Source organism: Symphodus melops, assembly GCF_947650265.1.
Source record: "Symphodus melops genome assembly, chromosome: 2".
Taxonomy (NCBI): domain Eukaryota; kingdom Metazoa; phylum Chordata; class Actinopteri; order Labriformes; family Labridae; genus Symphodus; species Symphodus melops.
Window position 1 is genome coordinate 13,722,456 of NC_136692.1, and position 15,254 is coordinate 13,737,709.

At 38.1% G+C, this 15,254-nt stretch overlaps 1 protein-coding gene across 2 annotated transcripts in view; it reads right to left on the reverse strand.

The window, feature by feature from the left end:
* Window positions 1-15,254, reverse strand: part of vav1 (vav guanine nucleotide exchange factor 1) — a 22,337-nt gene continuing 7,083 nt past the window's right edge. The window contains exons 5-30 of one of the 2 annotated variants that reach the window (XM_079338628.1): window positions 13,126-13,242; window positions 11,818-11,876; window positions 11,015-11,080; window positions 10,188-10,296; window positions 9,216-9,311; window positions 8,977-9,045; window positions 8,778-8,881; window positions 8,579-8,678; window positions 7,841-7,936; window positions 7,678-7,746; window positions 7,508-7,594; window positions 7,341-7,426; window positions 7,118-7,253; window positions 6,400-6,509; window positions 5,669-5,770; window positions 5,488-5,582; window positions 5,368-5,390; window positions 5,014-5,050; window positions 4,756-4,892; window positions 2,761-2,826; window positions 2,550-2,581; window positions 1,503-1,613; window positions 889-976; window positions 614-743; window positions 298-449; window positions 1-205 (exon numbers count right to left, since the gene is read on the reverse strand). In XM_079338628.1, coding sequence (XP_079194754.1) covers window positions 152-205; window positions 298-449; window positions 614-743; window positions 889-976; window positions 1,503-1,613; window positions 2,550-2,581; window positions 2,761-2,826; window positions 4,756-4,892; window positions 5,014-5,050; window positions 5,368-5,390; window positions 5,488-5,582; window positions 5,669-5,770; window positions 6,400-6,509; window positions 7,118-7,253; window positions 7,341-7,426; window positions 7,508-7,594; window positions 7,678-7,746; window positions 7,841-7,936; window positions 8,579-8,678; window positions 8,778-8,881; window positions 8,977-9,045; window positions 9,216-9,311; window positions 10,188-10,296; window positions 11,015-11,080; window positions 11,818-11,876; window positions 13,126-13,242 — 2,331 coding nt within the window. In that variant the 3' untranslated portion in view covers window positions 1-151. Of the gene's footprint in view, window positions 206-297; window positions 489-613; window positions 744-888; window positions 977-1,502; window positions 1,614-2,549; window positions 2,582-2,760; window positions 2,827-4,755; window positions 4,893-5,013; window positions 5,051-5,367; window positions 5,391-5,487; window positions 5,583-5,668; window positions 5,771-6,399; window positions 6,510-7,117; window positions 7,254-7,340; window positions 7,427-7,507; window positions 7,595-7,677; window positions 7,747-7,840; window positions 7,937-8,578; window positions 8,679-8,777; window positions 8,882-8,976; window positions 9,046-9,215; window positions 9,312-10,187; window positions 10,297-11,014; window positions 11,081-11,817; window positions 11,877-13,125; window positions 13,243-15,254 lie in introns of both variants that reach the window. The other variant, XM_079338627.1, reaches the window with a different exon arrangement.

Below are 15,254 nucleotides of genomic sequence, written 5' to 3' on the forward strand. Positions count from 1 at the left end.
TCGGCTAATTAAAAGTTTTATTCACACACTGGACCTCTCTCTCTCACACACAGCCAGACTCACGATTATGCATTAATGCAATAGATTTGAACCCGAGATCCACACAGACGCCTGAACATACAGTAAAGGTTTTCACAACTCTGGATCCATGTCAGCAGTAGTCAGAGTAGTCCTCCTCCACATAATTGGCTGGAAACAACCCCACCTGGAAACACAGGAGCAGTGATGGTAAGACAACACGCCTTCTAAAGCTTTTAACGTTTATTTTGGGTGAGTGAATGTTTATGAATTCCTCACCCGTCCATACACTTCTCCCTTCCACCACCCGCTGTGACCTTTCTTAGAGAGGATCTTGATGGTGTCTCCTTCCCGCAGTGACAGCTCTGAACGGTCCCTGGCGGAAAAATCATACCTGGCCCTCGCTGCGCCGAAACTCTTCATGCTGCCTCCTGTCAAATTGTGGGAGTGTTCAGTGTGAGTGGTAGGCTCTGTGTAAAGATGGATTAATGTATGGATGTAAGCAATGATATTGTGAGCATGGTAGCAAGCTGGTTTTGGGATTTGCCTCAAAGCACAGCTAAGTCTTCAGTTAAGTGTCAAAAAGGAGCATTACCTGGTGTGGTATTTGGCGTGTTGTTTGGCGAGTTGCTTTGCTCGGGTTTTTTGTAAGGCGTACACAGCGTGGTGTCCACTTCCTTGAAGTACTCCTTTAAAGAGTTCTTCTGGTAAAACTGAATCAACTCCTAAAACAGAGAGAAGACGGAGAAGGCACAGGAGAGATGGACTTGTTGTAGAAGAGGGAATAAAGTTTCCTTTTAATTCACAAGGTAATTGACAGTTTCAGTGTATTTTGCTCATTGCTTTATATTTTGAAGTTGTAAGACTCACGATTAAACCCTTGAACATTTTCTTGTCGTTGATGCGGTACAGGCCTTCGATGGACGTGATCTTTATGTGCCTGATGTCCATGTTGAACCTTCAAGAGCAGAAAAGGGTTAAGGGTAAACAATGAATTCGAGAAGTTGCATCTTTAGAGTAGTTAAGATGTTAGCGCGTGCGTCCCATGTACATTAGTTATGGTCCTCGTCACAGTGGTAGGGTAACTATCTGACCTAAGCCCTTTGCTGCATGTTTTCCTCCACTATCTCCCCCAAACATTTCCTGTCTCTCAGCAGCTGTCTTATCCAATAAAGGCAAAAATGGCCGAAAATAGTTTGAAAAAGAGAAGAATAAAAGCAAAAGCAAGATCAAAGACAATAAGTTTAGTGTCAGAAGTAGTGAGAAATATATTTTTTTAATTCTTAGCTCAGCTTTGTTTCCATTTTATGGTGTCTCTACTCGTCTTCACAGAGAGTAAACATATTTTTATATGATCATATTTAAAGTCCCCCCCCCCTTTTAGGCCTTGGCTTTATTAGAGGGGAAATATTGGGAGGAGAGGGTGGGGATAACATGCATTAAAGGACTGACAACTGGAGTCAAGTTTAATAAGGAACCCTTACTTGATGCTGATAGCAAACTCTCCTCCGTCTTTTTGACGTACAAGGAAGGTACCATCAGACCGAGGCATCAGCAACTGTTTGGCAGCAGTTCGGTCCATGTTCCCTGCAAACCTTCAAACACAGTGAGAAACACACATTTATTCTTTGTTTAAATAAAGTAAGACCGTAACACTTTTGACATCTGTAGACAATAAGCCATCTTTATGACTTTATAAATCTCTGCGCTTGTTTAATGTGGCTCCCAAGTATAGCAGGTTGGCATCACCAGATCTTTGACTTGAAGGGAAAATGTCTGTTACCAGTTCAGTTACAGAGAACAACTTTGCTTTTAGTGCACTTTTATTACTTTCATTTAGCATCCATAACATCCACACAAATAATCAGTAAGCATTGTGAGAGTTCTGTTACTGTTAACAGCTATGAGTACATTTTATTATTAATATAAAGCCTTAGTAAGTAGTCAAAGAATCATTAACATGGCATTACTTACTACTTACTATAAATGTTAAAAAGGAAGATTCAACTCTATTGTTACTGAAGTGGCTTTATGTAGAAATGTTACCGGAATGTGGCATAAAAAAAGGTAAGTTTATATTTGTAGAAATTATATTTTATGTGGGCAGAAATGAGAGCAGTCAGTTGGTCATTTTGTGTGTTTCCTTAAATTGCCTAAATTGTATCATACTTCATGTTTACATGAGACAGCATCAACATATTTTTTTCTTTTTCATATCCTACAGAAAGGGACTCAAAGGTCAAGATTTTGTTCATGTCAATTGCAGCACTTAGTCAGAAGTCACCGCCACTCCTGTACATGACTAAATCTTATCTCTTCTTTTTTTTTTTAAACCCATCAACATGAGGTTCATCTATACTTTGTATAGATTCCTGTTCTGTTTTGTGGCCATGAGAGTCATTTTCAGTGTGAGCTCTGTGGTGTCAATCAGCCGTTGTTGCAGAACTTTGCAATAAGGAAGAAGTGAAGGCGATAATGTGAACAGGTGTTATGTGAGCGGGTGATTCAACCTAGTTCTTGTAGATACTCACCAATGGAAGCTAGACAGGTCTGGGGTTGGCCTCTGAAAAAGGGTGAGATCACACAGAGGTTAGAAGAATCAACTTACAAAAGTCTGTGGTCATTGTGGTAATCGCTTTCTAAAACTGCAAATGTGGATTTCAGTATGTTACATTCAATTTGAAGATAATTATATACGGCTGTTTTGTTTTTTGAAATGCATTTTTTCATTATTGGACTCACTGAGACGTAGGGCTGGACTTTCTGACAGGGGAACCATCCCATCTGTCCGACAGTCAGGTTCCTTCCCTGAGTGACAAACACAATAGCAAATTACATTGCAGGACTGTGTGGTAACATTGCAACATAATGAATCATCATATGAATGAATCATCATATTGACATCAGTAATGCACGAACAAGCAAATGCTCCCCCAACACAAATGACTCATGCTCAGCTGATATAATTCCTAAGTGATTCAAAATACATTTGTGTGCAACTCAAGCACTCGTGAATAACACAGATTCCCTCCTTGATGTCTGTTCAACAAAAGTCTTTGTCCATTTTGTAATACAACTGTTGTGAGCTTTTCTGTGGGCTATCTTTGAGACTGTCCTTTGAGGTGCCCTGCAACATTTTCATTTTTTTCATTTTCATATAATCTTTTAATGCAAGTACTTTCCCAGTGATGAAATGTGTAAACTATTTACTAATTAAACAGGGTTAATGTAATTTGAATGCCTTTGCAAAGGAGCAGCATACATTTTTTTATTTTTTTATTTATTTCTTTTATATACTTTATTAATCCCGCGAGGGGAAATTCGGTTTTCACTCTGCATTAATGGAGAGGTCTCAGAGTGAGGGGCCTGCCCACAGAGAGCGCTCCAGAGCAGTTTTTGGGGTTCGGTGCCTTGCTCAGGGGCACCTCGGCAGTGCTCAGGAAGTGGACTGGCACCTCTCCAGCTACCAGACCAGTTTCCGGGACTTGAACCGGCGACCCTCCGGTTCCCAACCCAAGTCCCTACAGACTGAGCTACTGCCGCCCCTCATTTTGAATGAAAGAAGAAAGAAAAGCACAGGCCTCAAGTCAACATGAAGACGGCTCTGTTCTATACTGAGGTCTCAGTAGCCCTGACAATTACCATGTTTGCATGTGCCAAAGGTCTTCAATGCAATTCAAATCATTCCGATTGGGGATTCCAACTTCCCTGTTTCCATGGACACTATAAGAAGTGTTCTTATTATGATGAGCGTGTCGCAGTATCAAACATTCAATCCCAATAAAGCCATTCTGACTCATGCAGAGCTGTCTAATCTGCCCAGAATAGCAGCAAAAGACGCTTTTCCTTCCTCTAAATATACATTATAAATGTGCCATAACTTTTGTGAAACTGATCTCTGTTCTTTGATATGTCATCAAGTATGTGTTTCTGTCAATGGGCATGTGCCAACAAAGGTTTCTCTGGAGTGAGATCCATTCTAAGGAGAACAACTTTCAGCTGTGAGTTTTTTCTTCTGTTAAAATGTTTTGGTCCAGTTTTTTGTAAGCAGGCCAAAGTCGCTGTGCAAGTGCCCCCTGTGTTTGTACACAAACACTGCTGAGATCTCATCAGTCTCTTGCAATTAATGTGTTCAAATGAAGCAGTTTTATTCTGATTAAGCTTTTATTATGACTTTTTGTGTGTCCATGTAAATTTAGCTAATGTTACGATACCAGGATTAAAGAGAGACAGAAAAATCAGCACGCTGGATTTCCATTAAATATTCTTTATCTGGGTAAGAAAAACAACAGATACGTTTCATCACTAGGCCTTCAGCAGAGTTGAATTTAAAAATCATTCAGTGTGCTAAGTTTTCTGTCTCTTTTTCTAGTCGTGTTGTGGTCATGCACCTGAAACTGTGTTTACTGTCGAGTGGGCTCCTTTTTTTTTTACTATACCAGGATCCCAAAGCATCTCATTGGAACTCTACAGTAATGTTTGTCTTTGTTGTTTGAAACCTTTAAACTGCGATGCCAGAAATGTGGAAAAGCAGATATGTGGTTGGGCACGAGGGAGGAAGTTGAAGTCAGAAAATGAGATACAGAGAGGAAATCTAAAAAAGAGGCCAAAAAGCAGCGAGCATTTCCCACCAACACAATAACCACAGGAAACAAAGCTTGAAAAAAACCCCCCTAATTAAGTAATGTGTGAACCCCTCTCAGAGTGTTTATGTGTGTATTTAGTTTTTAACTCTACCTCCCACCACGGCAGGTCAACATCAGCTCGGGTCAGCTCAACGATGTCACCTTTGGACAGGTGAAGAGGTTGGCCGAAGCCTACAGGGGGCGGTGGCAAGCCATAATACTCCTGACACGCCTCCATTTTAGGAAAGCCTAAAAGAGAGCAATGAGGAGACAGAGGAGAGATGACACCTCACACAAAGTCTTTTATTCTGACAATATGTAGTTATTTTTCAAAGTCAAAACTATGTTTATAATATCATGGATCACTTACCAACACTTGAATGTGGAGAGGACCTTTGTGGCTTAACCTAAATGACCAAAAAACAAAAGAAGGGAAACAGATTTACCTCAAGTTTTGCCTATTCTAGTCATAGGCAAAGTCAAAGGATGTTAAAAAAAACTTACAATCAAGTCATAATAGTACATCGTATGACAACATCACCTTTGTGGCATACCCCTTTATTTCTGTCTACATCTTTACATTCTATACAAAGGCCCCCAAAAATATCTCAGTTAAAATAAATGACATGTTAAAAAGAAAGTCCCACATGGGCTTCTTCATGGCTTTATTCTAAAAAATAAAAAAATGTGAAAACTGTCAAAGGTAGATGTACTGTAGTCTTACCTTCTTTACAGTGCCAGCATGATCTGTTTTAAAAGGAAAATCAATGTAAGAAGTGAGAATTAAACCTATTCATGATAATTGTGCTTGAAACACAAAAACAACACAAGGCAGATTACAGACCTGAGTTTCGTCCACAGGCAGGGACTCTTCCTAAACATTCTTTATGTGCAGCCATTTTACATCGAGTGCAGCGATAGCCCTGGAAAAATATCCCTCTGCAGAAGTAAGAGTTAGAGATTCAGCCTCCGCAGAGGACTTTCTTTCAACAAATGGAAACCAGGGAGAAAGTGAAATGAAATACCTTAACATCATGGAGCAGGCCCTGCAGCAGGTGGTCTCCTCGAAGCAGTGCATCTGGAAGTCATGATTGTTGGCTGTGGAGTTCTGAGGACACATATTCGACCTGCAACCATGAAACACATTTGTTCTGACCATAGTGTGGTAACAGGCATTAACAAGGGTTGAGGCTCACTGGAAGTCTGAAATACCTCCATCTATTTGGTATTTCTGAGATCAGACTGAAGAAACCAACTAGTAGCAGCAACACCCCAAATCTGTTTGCTCTTTTTTACGTGATGTGCTTTACATAGAAATAAAAATAAAAAATACACTTACAGATCTTATGGATCAGAAAGTGAAGTAGAAGGTAATCTTGTTTAAGCTGTTGTATAACTGGGTAACAATATACAGTATGTGAGAGGTCTGAGAATAAACATACAGTTCTGAAACAAAAGCAATACGCTGAAATATCGACCACTAAGCCTGATGAGTGACAGTTTCTGACTCCTCGAGGTGGCAGCTCATTTCTCATTACTCAAGAGTTAAATTAAAGACTCCCAAAACATTCAGGTGCTGTTCAACCAATCTAAACCTTTATTGAAATACATCAAAAGAACTGAAATACTTGTAGCTGCACTTCTCTGTGGTTTCAGCAAGAATTCACTGTACGTGTCCAAGTGCTCCCGTGCGTGTGCGTGTTTGTGTGTGTGTGTGTGTGTGTGTGTGTGTGTGTGTGTGTGTGTAATAACTCACAGAGCCATCTCAAACTGTTCCAACCACTTCTTCTTCAGCTCTCTAGTTTTGAAGAATAAATCGTACCCACACCTCCCGTAGCAGTCGAGCAGAAGGAACAAGTATGACCACTGTTTATAGAACAAAGTATGGAACTTAAACAATGTCCAGACATGAAAGTATTTAACAAGGGTTATAAAAACATGATTTTCACGAGGTACATACATATTTATTAATTTAAAAACGTGTTGTTGTCTTCTTTTTTTCTTCTTCTCTAAATAACAATGTGTTCAGATGTTAATATTTATATATACTTGTTTAAGGGTATGTGGGTGTTTGCATAATAATGTGTAATATATTTATTGTATATACTGTATTTATAGAGGAATACGGTACAATTGTACTGTAAAATTTATATTTCATATAAAAACATACATTTGTTCATCACTTAGGCTAATAAAAAAAATATGAATTAATGGAGAAGGAGTGGATTATACAAGTTTATACTTCTTTTCACTCCTTCTCGGACGAGAACATTAAATTTATATAAAAAGTATTGGAAAGTTTTTTTGATCTTATTCATTGTTTGTCCATATTACTTTTTTTACATTTTACTTTCCTCTCTTTTTTGTTTTATTTTTACATGTTTGAAATAAACTAAACTAAACAAACACACACTGTTATGGAAGCGTACTAGCCTTACAGTCTAGTTTTATTGCTGCCAGAGACAAAGACAGACCTTTTTTTTGTCCTTCTCTCCTGTGGTTTCATCTCGTATCTGGTAGTGCTGCAGTTCAATGATCTCCTTTAGCTCAAAATTCTCTCCACCCTTCTTCTTACACACAAACATGGCCTTATCGAAGAGAAATGCGTACCTGAGGAGCCGACAAATGCACCCAAAAGCCCAACGTTAGATATGTGGCATGAACACATAAAACGTAAACTGACAACTCAACACACACCTGTCCTGTTTGGATTTTTTCTCTGGGCTGCAGATCTTCAGTTCTCCATCGATTTTAGGGCGACCGTACATCGCTAGAGACTGTGTCTACAGATCAGAGGTCACAAGATTAAAAAACATGAAGTAAGCCTAAAAGCTACAGACTACATGTGGAACTTTTGACCTCACCATGTTTTCTATGGACAGCTGGAAGGAAGTGATCTGTTTCATGATCTCATTGTCTCGCTTCACCTCATTTACACACTGAGCCAAGTCCTGAAGACACACAATTAAAGAAAAATAAACTTACTCTCAAGCTTATGTCTCACATAAAAACATAAAATATACACACAACCTACTCTCATGGCATCCAGAGCTGTTCGGAGGTTTTCCTTTTCTGCACTGTCAGTGGTGTGCTTCACCAGCTCCTAGAGTTACAAACAGATAAATCAAAGGGACAAATGAAACATGCACAATAGAGCTACAGACACACACGTAAAGCCCACACATGTGCAGACATACCTGTAACAGAAGGTGATATTTGAGGACCCTCTGTATAGGCACCATGAGCAAATCTCTGAGAGAAAAACGTCCACTATTTGCCCTCTTTGAACACTCCTGAAAAAGAAAGTGATAAAGGGAAGTGAGCATACACAGAAACCCTGATGTGGTAAGAGGATGTAGTTTGACAGTCTTGGCCAACCCGCCAATTTTCCCTTATGATCCAATGTGGTCCAAAAATTCCCCTTTGACCTAAGGAAACTATTAACGCATAGGAAAACGCTGATCGTGAACAAACCGTGCAACAAGGTCAACCTTTAACTTAGTTTTCCAATGGACTTAATTTCCTCATGCACAGTCAAAAGTGAGAGCTCATTATGCAAGGTGGAAGACACTAATGCACAAGGCCCCACAAAGTAAGAATAAACCACCCATGAAAATAAAAACAGTTACGAGTTCAGATCAAATTGCAGTTCAGTTTTGGAACACTGTTCCAGGACAACAAGTTTGAGTCACTGGTGCTACAGCAACAACATGATCCCTCACAGGCTTCCCATCACAAAAAAGTCCTCGACCTGTATTTCAGATCTATTAGCAGGGATCTTAACTTTAACTTTAAACTATCTGAAAATGCTATTCACAATACTTGTAAAATACTGTAAAGGTGCTAATAATGTGCACATTAACGTTCAACAGGGACAAATCTATGTATTCACATATCCATTGTTCTTCTGTTTGGTGTGTGTGTGTCCTCATCACCTCCAGTTTCATTCTGATATCTTCCTTCATATTGGAAAGCTTGTCGAGGTGTTTTGTTGCCGTCTCTACCTGACTGCAGTAGCTGCCATACAGTAAGAGCCTAAGAGGGGTAAATAAGATAAGATGAAGGCTATGAATGCATCATACATTCATAGCTACTGTATAGAACATACAACAAGAGCTGTGCTTGGTTTTGTACCTCTCCTTGTAGTTCACAAACACTTGGTACAGGTTCCTTGCCCCATGAGTTAGGATTGATGTCCGCACCTCCTCCAACAAACTACGATGGGTGTTTGCCAAATCCTAAACATACACAGACAAAGATAATGTGTGAACATGGCTAATAAATCATTGTAAACGTGAACATGACCAGCTGTGTAAATAATCTCCTCCTGTACCTTTATGTTCATGAAGATAGTTTCAATGTCCGGAGCTTGGAGAAACTTTTCAAGAGGCTTCATAAAGTGCTGCAAAAAAAAAAAAACCCAACCCAAAAAGACGTGGTTGTTTCTCTCCATAAACAAACATAAAAATGACTCTGCATGTTTGCTTTCTTTGTGTGTGATCAATGGATTTATGTGGGATTCAATTAGTCAACAAATGGATAATCTGTTGACAGATTCAAATGTGTGCACACCTGTAATATAGATTCCAGTGTATCGTAGTATTTCTCTTCTGTTTGCCTGATCTCCTGCAAGCAGCACTCTCGTTTATCCACCCCAGTCTTCTGCTGCTGGAAAAATAAATACACAAAACTGTAAAATACAGCATGAAGAGACTGGAGAAAAAAAGTCCTTTCCTTTTTTTTTTGTGTGTGTGTGTGTGTGTGTGGGGGGGGGGGGGGGGGGGGGGGGGGGGGGGGGGCATAGGACAAATTTTAACCCATGGCCGCTTCAACGATGTCTACCGCCTCTATATACGGGGTGTACAACATAACTACTGGGCTATCCAGCGCCCCAGTTTTTTTTTAAATTACATAAATTCGTATAATCATTCATGGAGACAAATATAGCTAGCATTATTACTTGTTGTGAGTTGAGAGGCTAACCTTCCAAAACAATCTCGAGTCTCGACAGTCTTTAGCCTCTCATACTTTCACTGCTCAGTACTTTATTAGTTTATTAGACATTCTGTATGTTCATTTTTTCCCAGCAAAAGTCAATTTGATTCATTTGAAATAATTAACAGCATACAATTGTGCAGCAATTTGGGTGTATGAGGACACTCTTCCAATTAAGCAGCACCAAAGGATTTTTTTGTTTTTTACCTTGAGGGCCTGTTATTTTCTGACCCTGCCAGAGGCCTCATTTACACCAGCTGTCTCACAGCCAGATTGTGCCGCAAGGAATAATGCAGCTGCATGACATTTACACACAATGGCTTTTCCGATGCAGCTTCTATCTGAATCCATCTGTTAATGACACTTCTATCTGTAAATACAGACACATACAGTGTCTCTACACACCCTGATGTGGTCTGACTTTGTGATTTTCCACTAAGGAATCAGGATATATATCAGAAGGTTCTGAACATAGTCAGTAAGACAGCCGAAAAAACTGAAGAATGATTAGTTAATGTTTTCTTTCAGGTGTGTAGTTGTTAAACTCACAGTTTCTGGTTGCTCTTCCGTCCTCATCAAGTCTTCATAAATCTCATCACCCTCATTTTCCTCGTCCTCCACAAAGTCATACAAGTCATCATCATCATCCACTGTGTCACTGAAACAAACAAAACACAGAAATAATCATATTCACACAAAAAATCATTTGTATGAAGGGAGTTCAATATATCTTTATTAGCATTATTTTAAATCAAATTTTAGATACTGAATAATAGGCTTGATATTAACATTCATCTCAAGATTTGACTACATTTATTTCAGAGTAAATCACTATCTATTTAACATTTCTTACTGCTTTTATTTTTATTTTTTGTAAAATAATATTTCTTCCATTTTCAAATAGATAGTTTGAAAACAATTTTGGATGCTGGATAATCAGTTGATATCTTTCTGGCCCTGTCTTTTAAAGGGCATTTTGTCTTACATATCTTTTCGGTCAAAATGTTGCATCATTAAACTAATTTTTAGGGGAGGTGTGTATATATTTTGTTCAAATCCAAAGCCTTTCTGTTATAGGACATTCAGAGTGTATATATGTATATGTGTATGTGTATATATATATTTAAAAGTGCTTCTTGCACAGAGAATGTATTATTTCTTATAGTTGGCACTGAATGTATGTAAAAGTTTTGTTTGCTTGTATTGAAAATCCCTAAAAGAGTCATTTACAATAATTGAAAGTCGACCCTACTATTTGTGTTGCTAGAGATTCATCTTTGAACTATGTTCTAAGTTCCAAGTCGTTTTACGTTGTACAGAAATGATGACAGAAGAGTAAACAGAATAAACAGAATAATCTGCAGAAAAAAACTCACTCTATCAGATCAGACAGGCCGCTGTAGATCTCGTCATCAGGAGTGCATCCTTCTAGAGGGAAAGGCCTGAGGGTGGAAAAAGAGAGTGGGAAGGTTTGCCACAGGGAGAATGAAAAACACAACAATATTGTGATTGAGCGAATATTGATTTCGAATCAGGGTTGTGGGTAGAGGTATTCATACTAATGCTGTTACACTTTGCTTAACGCAGATAACACCACAATGTTTGTAAAGGAGTTCACATTTCAAGCCCTAAAACTTTGCTTACACACTTATGGATCAATAAGTCTAATTCAGCCTCTCTATATATTGAATTTCCCTCGGGATCAATAAAGTATCTATCTATCTATCTATCTATCTATCTATCTATCTATCTATCTATCTATCTATCTATCTATCTATCTATCTATCTATCTATCTATCTATCTATCTATCTATCTATCTATCTATCTATCTATCTATCTATCTATCTATCTATCTATCTATCTATCTATCTATTATCATTATGTCACTTGATGAGTATAGTTAAATTATATATTTGTACATTTTCCTTCCATCAAAGATCTAAATACTACCTCTACCACTTCAACACAGAAAAAAAGCACCATATAGCAAATGTCCTCTTATGAGAGGTTCAAAGTATGCATAGTTAACATCTAAAGCATACTTATATTGTTGTTCTACATCATCATTGCAAGATACTTCATCTTCATTATACTAATTTCAAGTTCTGAATTTGGAGGAAAAAATTAAAGCGAAACCTGGAGAAGGAATCAAATGATGTAACAAATAATATTACTTACTGGATTCCTCTTTGTAAAGCAATAGATGTATGAGAGAGGATGGACAAGGTGTCCATGACCTGTTACACACACACACACACACACACACACACACACACACACACCCACACACACACACACACACACACACACACACACACACACACACACACACACACACACACACACACACACACACAGGGTTACAAGAGGCAAGAGGTAAATATACACATGTACTGTATGTTCTGCACAGAGAGCTGGTGAGAGCCACCACAAACTTCAAACTCTAACTCTGAATCATTCCTCTGTGACCTCATTTCACTTTAATCGAGTGCTGTTTGACTTTTCAGAACTGTGGTGTCATGGTGAGCTATGAATAATGAAATAATGAGAAATGTATTTAGTATCACATGTCACCCAGCAGCATGTGACAGAGAGCTTTAATTCCTATTGTACTTAGTTATAAAATTTTACTTTTTTCAGCTGTTAAGTTGTAGTGACATAACTTATAAGGAATAAAAGTACCAAAAACTGTACAGTTTGGTTCTTCAGAGAGACATTTCAGAAGAAAGTGGCTGTCGTATTACTTCTATAAAATACAGTCCAAATAAAGAGAGTGTTTCTAAGTTTGCACTGCTTAACTTTTGGGTCCTCTTTTTACACAGGGGACAGAGAAAGGCAGAAAGAATGAGCAGAAGTGAAACTTCGGGAAAAAAGAAAGAAAGGACGAATGGACGAAGAGCTCATATTTCATCTGCTGACTTAAATTTGTCATGGTGTGTTTTGAGTTTGCTGTGTGATACTTAAGTAAAAGATCTGAATCATTTTCCCACTATGGATTACACCACAGTGGGAAAAATGATGTGCTAACACTATTCTATTATACTGGATGACTGATGACGGAAGAAGTGAAGTGAAACTAGAAGCCCAGTGACTGTAAAAAAGAACAAATATTGTAAATAAAACACCAGTTGGGTTAGGTTCACTGTGTGCCCTTAAAGAAACAGCTTCCTCTTACATACTAACACACATGCACATTACAAATCTGCTGTTCACACCTAAGTCTTGTGGCAGCAGCACTGCATCCAAAGTGAAAGAGGACTGTTAAACACACTCTTCATTCTGCCGCTTCATCTACAAAATCACCAAACTCCTTCCTGTCAGGGGTATGTGGGTGTCTGCAAGCTGCAGTTGGGGCTCTGTTCACACATATGTTTACCATAATGGCTGGAGAATGAGTGCACACAGTTTCTTTCACATTTGGACCACAATTACTCATACACAGAAGACAGATATGGGTAGAGAGAGAGAGAGAGAGAGTGTTGATACCTTTGCAAAGTCTCTAACATCAAACAGGTCAAAGGCTTCAAACAGTTCATTCTTCTTGAGACGAAACTTCTCCTGACAAACTCCCAGAAACATCCGGATGTTCTTCAGACACAGGAACTAAAAACAGAGAGAAACACGACCATTGGTTTACATTTACTGAAAGGATTTATTTATGATTTGATCAACGCAACATTTATAAACTACAGTGTTGATTATCTATTCAAATTGGAGGTCATATATGTATATATATATGTGTGTGTGTGTGTGTGTGTGTGTGTGTGTGTGTGTGTGTGTGTGTGTGTGTGTGTATACATACATGTATGTATGTATGTATGTATGTATATATAAAGCAAGAGTTTAAAGTCACTATCGCAGAACCTTTAGCTTATCTCTTTTACTTTCACCCTCTACATTACACGTTCTACAACAGTACAACACTGTGCTTTTATGTTCATGCTTCTATCTGTACAGATTTCATATATATTTCAAATGGTGGTTGAACATTTTGTACTTATTGCTTATACTTCTGATTTCATTAGTGTTTCTCTCTGTACATTTGCAACAGTATACCACAAACTTTTCTGTCGCCTTGGGTAAATTTGTTTTGGCTGCACACTAAAGGCGTTTTTTCATAATCTTTAAAAGAGCAACTACAACACCTAAATTCCCCCCAAGGCTTTAAACTTTAAAGCAAAATGACTCTTTAGTTAGCATGCTGATGTGTATACTTCAAAGTTTAAAGTATACACATCAGCATGCTAACTAAAGAGTCATTTTGCTCCGCCTCATGGACCACAGCAATGACCAGAAATGAATCAACTGAATGTCGGATAATAAAAGAAGCAGCATGAAAGGCAAAGTTAAATAGCGTAAATATAACTAAATCAGCTACCACAGTGAGCACAGTGCACACATTGGTCAGACATTTTTTGGTTTTTACATAACTTCCTCAACCAGGGGCTGTCACTCACTCTTTGTGTGTCTGTCTGCTCAGCAGTGGGAAATGAGGAACTCTAAATTGAGAAAAGAGGAAATGTCGACTTCTAACTGATACTGCTGTACCCAGCACATTGCTTTGTAAGGATTTTATACTAACTGATAGTTAACTCACAAATCATTACAACTTATACTACTGTAAACTTTGTTGCAAGAAAACTAGGAAGATCATCGACTTGTTCATGTCAGAGTGGACTTTTTTTGTTACTCCCCGGATGTTTCCTCACAAAACTTTACCTCACAGAATTTCCCAGTTTCACATGCACGTGTCAAAGAAATGTTACTTTTACATTCACACACACGTTATGAACATGACAACGCATTAATAACATTTTGTCAGGTTCGCTTGTGAGTCTGCACCAAAATGAACCCTGGATTTTTTTATTTTTTTTTATTTTGAACGCTTCCTTAGATTAGTTAGACATTTTCAATAAATCTGCTCAGTACCTTCCTCGTGAATAGTTAGATGGAATATACTGTACGTATAAGGAAATAGAAGTGTGATAGAACTTTTTGTTTTACACAGATGACTATGTGTCAGGATATTCAAAGACTAAAAGAACTTACCAGGGCGCTTATCAAGATGACAGAAAGAAATTCAAAGCTTGGTCTGAAAGGCAAATTGACTTTGCATGACTTCATGTAGATGTTTATACCTCTCATCCAAAAGTCTTCTTCAATTCTTCAGCTCAGAACTAAACTTCATTTGCCTTTTAGATAAAGCTTTGAATCCCCTTCACTTAACCGAGAAGAAATTAACTGTTCATGGGCAAGGAGAGTCCTCCTGACACAACAGTACAACATACACATATATTTTTCACAGATCATTTAAAGCGATTTCCCTGTTTGTAGACTTTGGGCTTCACTACATCTTACTGGGATTTAATTGATAACAGTCTTCTCATTTATATAAATATTATTCATTTATCAAGAGGTTTTATTCTTTTTTACCATATAAAATCAAATGTGTCTTCTTTAAGGATATTCTTCATATTATCATGGATGCTAGTGCCTTTATCAATAGGATACTGATAGTGTTACAGTCCAGATAGTAAGTCTGATAAATGTTTGCAAGCTGAACAGAAACCTGAAAAACCTGCATCAATTCACTGACTCTGGATTGATTAACGACT